Source organism: Tupaia chinensis, unplaced genomic scaffold (assembly GCF_000334495.1).
Source record: "Tupaia chinensis unplaced genomic scaffold, TupChi_1.0 Scaffold000578_2, whole genome shotgun sequence".
NCBI classification, from domain to species: Eukaryota; Metazoa; Chordata; class Mammalia; order Scandentia; family Tupaiidae; genus Tupaia; species Tupaia belangeri.
Window position 1 is genome coordinate 2,585,985 of NW_006160094.1, and position 7,161 is coordinate 2,593,145.

The 7,161-nt window shown below is 43.5% G+C and overlaps 1 protein-coding gene across 5 annotated transcripts in view; it reads right to left on the reverse strand.

Annotated features, from left to right (window-relative positions):
* NRP1 (neuropilin 1) overlaps positions 1-7,161 on the reverse strand; it is a 173,449-nt gene that overhangs the window by 89,112 nt on the left and 77,176 nt on the right. For all 5 annotated transcript variants that reach the window (XM_014591504.1, XM_006158289.3, XM_006158287.3 and 2 more), the window contains exon 6: positions 700-855. In XM_014591504.1, coding sequence (XP_014446990.1) covers positions 700-855 — 156 coding nt within the window. The remainder of the gene's footprint in view (positions 1-699; positions 856-7,161) is intronic.

Below are 7,161 nucleotides of genomic sequence, written 5' to 3' on the forward strand. Positions count from 1 at the left end.
CCCTACATGACTTTGCAGCCCGACAGCCTGAACTGATAAAACCCATCAACGATTTATTCTTTGTTCCTTCTGTTTTTTCCTTTTCTCCTTGGGCCCTTAAAAGAGTTGGAAACCACATCAACTTTGAGAAGGGGTCGAGTGAGTTGAGTAATAGAATACAAAAACATATTCCTTTTTTTCCTTTGATGGAAAGGTAGAACAGAAATCAAAACGTGCTTCTCCTATATCCACTTTCATTCATGTAAGAAAGAAAAACAGAATGGCTTCCCCGAGGGTCTTCCACAAGCAAACCACCGTGCAGGTCCAGTCTGCATTACTGCTGTCACCACAGATTTGTTCCTGTCCTCTGGGGTCCGTGGCTGTCCCAGTAGGAGCCTCAGTCTATTATGTGTTTGAGAGCGCCAGGTAGGTGGTCTGGCTAGATCGCATTGTTTCAAGGTACTGTGTTGCCATTCCCACTTTCCCTCTGACCCTCAGAGGCTCAGACTGGCTTCTCATCCACAGTTTTAAGGAGAAAGCACACCAAATATTCCTTCCTATTGATATTCATAGGAAAAAGACATTTAAAAGAGAAAAACAAACACTTGGCACTCCAGTTCACAGAACATTTCTGTAGCATTCATTCGGTGTGGCCGCAGGTGTGAGGAGGAGTAAGGAGGAGGATCACCCCAGGGCTCTGCATGCAGAGCAAACACTTACCTTCGGAGATCGTGCTCTGCAAGACGCTGTAGTTGGCGGAAAAGCCCTCTTTGGCTATCGCACTGTCGGTGTAGAAAACCATGGACAGGATGCCCGATGAGGAGCGAATGCGGCCTGGGGTTTTCTGTCCACAGTAACGCCCGATGTGAGGCCCGACTGGAAGGGGAGAAATACAGAGAATGTCAGAATGTTTTCTTCCCGGGCTATGCACAAGTACCCATTCACAAACATGGGTCCCAGTAGAACACAGAGATGTATTCTCACCCAGAGCAAACCTTCCCTAGTTAATTGGTTTACAGGGAACGTATTAGCCTCTGTTTGGGGAAAGGATATTTTTTTTTCTTTTGAGAGATTTTTTGCTATAGGGCATGTACGTTTGCCAGAAAGACAGAGAGAGAGAAAGTGAGAAATCACCCTCTGGGGGGGGATGGCCACACCACAATCCCTTCTCCTCCATTCTCCTCTCAGGATCTTGGGTACGCACACACACGCACCCAATGTGAGTTTAAGCCACTGGGTCCGGGACTCGAACCGTGGTCGACTACATGGTAGTTCAGCGTTGTAGCCATTACGCCATCTGCTAATCCCTGGGGAAAGGATTTTCAGAGGTGCTCCGAGGGCAGTCATGGCATCACGACATTCCCTAGTGGTCAGGCTCGTTTGCAGGAACAGAATCAAAATGCTTGCTTCAATTGCAAAGAAAGAGATTTGGGCCGTTAGGGGGCACGTTGGCATGCATCTCTGAGGCAAAAACTGCACAGACGCCGGTGCCTACAGACACTGGCTAGGCCGCGGTCACTGAGGTCTCACACAGTTGCCCGTCTTCACCTCTCCTCCCTCGAGAGGAACTCCCAGAGGAGGAGCGTGTCCCGGCGGCAGGACAGGATCTAGGACTGGGTAACCCCAACTTCCGTCCTCACTCCATCTTTTAGTCTCAGAAGCTCAGGATGATTAATATCATGGACTTGACAAAGGATAATGAATCATGATCCCTTAGGGCTTTATTCAAAGATGAATGAATAATTATACCATTTTAGAAAGTTAGAGGCTACAGATGCTATTAATTTACACATAAGAAATTATTTTAAAAAAATGAAGCAGAAATGGGTCTTTCTGACTTCCACGTCAGTGTCTTTTCTCCCAGACCTGAGAGGTGTCTGCAGTACACTCAGATCCCCTGGTGAAGACATAGCCCCAAGAAGCCGATTGTGCACACCAGGCGAAGAGGGGGCCTGAGCCCGTGGACCACTAGAAACACCGATGTGCTCACTGTCAGTCAAATTGCTCTCTCACTTAAACAGACCTTGCTGAAGCTCTTGAGATGAAGCCCAGCAGTAAGTAATCATTAAGTTGACGAATGAATAGCATGGCATCTCTGGACTTGGAGAATCTTTCCATTTCTATTTTCCATTGACAACAGCAATTCCAGGAAAAAAAAAATCCCTTTTTCTCTAGGTTTCTTTCTTTTTTTTTCATCGCACATATGGCAAAAATGTACCAGATGGTTTGGGTTTAGAAGGACAATCTGGTGTGGACTGTTTTCCCCTCCAAGAACTCCCTGGTTCTGTGCATTCTAACCAAGAACTACTGCTTCGCTCACGGAAGCACAGAGGGTGGGCCTTTCCCTGGAGGGCTGGGCCTTCAACAGGCACGTGTATGGCCAAGGCCTGCGTGTCCAGCCGGGATGCCGAAGGCAGCTGACCTGGGCTACAAGAACGACTGCAAAAGTGGACCCCGCAAGAGCCGCCACACTTCCTGGGCCCCAAGTGCCAGCTGAGCGCTGAGCAGCCCCTGTGTTTTAGAGTCTCAGATCTCTGGTTCACAGATTTTCTTCAGCCTCCTAAGAAAATGAAAAAGAACAAAGCCCAAACAAACTAAACTAAACCTAGTGGCTCACGCATTTGAGTTAGTGCAGAACGGGTTACTTTGACTACCTGGTAACTTTTCTATGCATTCAAAGTCATTTATTTGATTGAATTCAAAGAGTTTCCTGTCTACTGCAACTCCTCGCTCTGCAGGAACCACACATCTTACGTGCATAGACTGCTTTTATCGTGAAGAAAACGAGGATGAGCCAGTACGTGAGGGGGATTGACACAGATTAGCGGCAGGGCTTCCCATGGTCATGGACAATAGATCTGTAACATGGGAAGAGGATTTTGTTCTATTGGGCTTCCCAGAGAGCAAAGAAGGCCTCTCTGAAGTTCAGTCTCTTGCTATATTTTGTTTCTCTTCGGTTTTAATCCCGGCATTCTTCTACAAGAAGTGCTGGTTCTTTGCCAGATTTTCTTCATTCTGGATGCGGTCTTACCACCCGTTCAGTGCTTTTCCCTTCTCTACAGAGCTCAAAGTTGCCCATAACATATGCATGAAAATGCCTCGCTAGAGCCATAAACTCAGGTCTTTCCTTTCCTTGAAAAAGAATCCCATTTCTGGTCTGCAAATTTTAAATGGGAGGCTTAGAGTCTATTCATACTCCCCCATTTTTCCCCCTGCATTTAAATTCCGTTAGTGTAGTTTCATCATCTTTTTCTTTAGTTTGTGGGCAAACTTTTGCAGCCCTAATCCTTGGGGTTGTTCTCTGATCAACACAGCCAATGGTCTTCCCAAGAATGTAAGCTTGCAAGGGCAACTGTGATGGTGCTGTTGAGGCTCAGGGTCTGATTTCCCCGCCCCCCCCGCCTCTCCCCACCATGATCACCCAATTCCTTTGGGGAGGGTAGAAAGGGGAGTCTCTTTGAAAGACCAAACAGAAGAGAGCTTGTCTAAGGCAGACTCATAATTTAGAGAGTCTCCATGACTCACTGGTTTATAATGTTTGAGACATGCTGGGTAAATCTGCCTCTGTCCTTGAGGACATTGTGCCAGACAGCAGCATGCAGCTCTCTTTAGGAGCCCTCGAGATATGAGAGTGAAAGGCTTTTTCGACTGTAATACAAAGAAGTATTGAGTTTTCCTGAACAACAGCAAGACCTTTGCCTAGGAAGCTAATGCAATATTGATCTGAGTGAGAGGGAGGAGGCCCTCCTCTCCACCTCGTGCATGTGCTCACTTGCGTGTCTGCATGAACGCAGTCGTGGATTCCAATTTCGTTTGTTTTGGACCCAAGGCCCACGGAGATGAATGAAAACTGCCACAGACAGAATGATAACTCGACACTGGAATTGCTGAAGAATTTAAGTGAGCAGCAGATGCCGCACTAGCATGTAGGGGAGAGAAAGATTGTAACGATATCGTTTTTTGGGAGAGAGATTTTTGCTATAGGATGCAGGCACTCACCAGAGACAGAGAGAGAGAGAAAGAGGGAAAATTCAACCCTCTGGAGGGATGGCCAAGCAGCAATCCCTTGTCCTCCATTCTCCTCTCAGGATTTTGGGCACACATACCCATGTATCCAGCATGAGTTTCAAGTCACTGTGTCTGGGACTCAAATGGCATTGGCCACGTGGGAGTCCAGTGCCTTACCCACTATGTGACCTGCTGACCCCTAGTGATCATATCCTATCAGGCATGAAGGGAATGGAAATATCACTGCTTGGTATTTTTCCATTAATCTGTCCAATAATTACGATCCTACCTCAGACTCAGAAAATTTGGATTTCTGTCTCTTTTCTATGTGAAAATAAATATAGTCAACAATCTACTATAAAAAAAGTATTTTCAAATGTGATTTTCTTAATAATAAACAGGAAAGGAAATTATTTCAAAGGTACAAGATAGGCCATTTATACTTCTATTAAATTAATAACCTTTTGCTGGATAATATCTGAAGTACCCCAAATAAACTCTGTATCCACCCACTGGCACTTTTATATCTAAATGTGGTTTAGAAAGTTCACTTAAATGTAAAAGTAAATAGAAATCAAACAAGGCCAACCCAAAGGTGTTAAGTGCTACACAGATGAAGGCAGATCCCACGTGGCAAACCAGTGTTCGAATCCTGGCCCCAGAGGCTTCAAAAAACATACCAGGTACACATGTCCAGGTTCCAAACAGGGTACAGAATTGCAGGAAAGAGGATTGTGACATGATCAGGCCTCGTTGGGGAGAGTGGTGTTTTTTTTCCTCTCTCTCAACCAACAAAACTCAATCTAGCTTTTATGAAACTTATCCCTGAAATTGTTGATAGATGTTGGAATGTAGTGAACAAGGACAGTTCCAGTCCCTGTCCCAGCCTAGGCAGAGGGCTGACGTCATTTGTTAAGCCTCCCCATCTGGCTCCATCTTTTGGCACTAGCACTCGTGGCATCAACCAGGCACCGGAGCCTGGCTCTGGGTCTCAAGATAAGTTAAACCTTCCTCCGTTCCTTCAGAGTTGCTGCTCACGGATTCGTAGAGCTTCAAAGAGACTGGGAGATGAAGCGTGATTCATAACGTGCGTGCTTTGAATTTGGAGTTTTGGAGTAAATCGCTTTTCTTCCATTTGAATCAATGGGTAGCTTTCAATTACTTAGTCATTTAATTCAATGTTTATGATAAAAAGCAACATAAAAGAAATCACTTGATGGTTAAAAGCCTTCAGCGCCTTCTGGTTGTTGTTTTTGGAAATGATATCAAAGACTAAAAGCGATTTTGTTGGCAGAGGAGCAGTACATGTTGGACCACTCTGACAAAAAATGTTTCTCGTGCCACTGCAAAAAAAAAAAAAAACCCAGGAGGACACAGGCTCTCATTTTGCTTTTAAAAAAGGCCAGGTAAATATTAACAAATATACAAATGCTGTCTCTGCACTCCACAGCCAGTTTCCCTGGGAGGAAGTCAAACATCATAGTTTAAACCATGGGTGAATTGCAAGGCTGATAATTCTTATTGTTAATTGTTCCTCGCTTCAACTCAGTGATTTTCTAGAGCCAGAAAATTACTACTTTGAAAAACCCTTGACACTAATAACAATGTGCTTCTTTCTGAAAGTATTCTAAATAAGTTGGTTGATTGGACCTCCTCTTCAGATGTCAATTTAAATGAAAGTTCTGGAAAAGAAGGCTGAAAATGTGGGTTGTGAACAAATAAACCCATTATTAAATGTTCCAACTATTGTTACAACATTATTATAATATTGTTTTCCTAATTATCGCATTGAATACATGTGAATCAATCAGTACTCTGTTTGGGCAAACCTCATTACTTAATGAAGGAGTTTCGATAAGATCATCATAACCCTATTTATATGATAAAAAATCAAAGAAGATATTAAACTAATGTTAACTCACTCATTGGCTCCAATGACAATAGAAGGTTTCTCTAAAGCCAATTTTTTTCTGTAGTATCCTTTCCAATTGAAAGGCATAGCTAATTTTAATGTCATTTCAAAGACCAACTCAATCTCCTTCACGTTTTATTTGTCCTTTATTTACAATTTATCTAAACATTCTTCGTTCCAACTTAAGAATATCTGAGAATATTTTACAGATGGTTATACAACCCTAACTGCAGGACCACTGTGAATTTCTAAGCCGGCCTTTCTGATCTGGGTAGGATGTGTTCTCTAGAGAAACCTTAGTATTAAACCAGACTAAACACAGGTCAAGCAGTGCAGCTGCAACAGATCATTTGTTATTATCTTCCTCTGTTCAGAATTCTGGTGTGTATCTTTGCCATCCCCCTTCTAATTCACAAAGATTGAATGGAAAACTTTCATTTAGATGTCCGCATGGCCCATTCCCCCACTTCCTTCCACTCTTTGCTCAAATGCCACTTTCTTGAGAAGGCCCGACCTGACCCTTCTATTTAAATCTTCAACTCACACTTCTCCTCCACTCACTTCTCCTTTTACCATGTTTTTTTCCTTTTTTTTTCCTTTCATTTTTTCTTTATTTTCTGGGAGGTTTTGTCTATAGCCCTTTTCACCCTGTAAGATACCATGCACATAATTCATTTATTTGTCACATGCCCTTATTTTTAATTTTGCCAGAACGCATGTTTGCCTGCCAGAGAGAGACAGAGAGGGGAGAAGGAGAAGGCACCCCATGATGGGGTGCGATCACACTGCAATCCCTTCTCTTCCAAGCCCATCCCGTTGGGACTTCGGGTATGTATCCATTATACCCGGCATGTTCCTCAAGCTGCCAGGCTGAGACTTGAACACATGGTTGGCCATGTGGGATCTGACTCTCCCAACCAGTAAGCCACGAGGCCCAGCCCACACATTTTTTAATTGATTCCTTCTGACAGAATGTGAGCTCTACAAGGGTGGTTGCCTTTGACTGTTGTGCTGGTCAAGTGGCAAGGACAATGCTTGGTACGTGATGGTAGTCAATAAATACTTTGTAGGTGTGTGAATTAATCAAGATGACAGGGATAGTAGATATAAATGATATATTGAGGTGATTCCAAAGACCAGAAATGAAAATCCTCTGGAGAGTAGACAAGAAATTTGTCTAAATTAGTAATGTCCAAATGTTCTCATTCTTTTTTTTTTTTTTTTTTTTTTTTGGAGGGTTTTTGTTATAGGGAAATAACGCC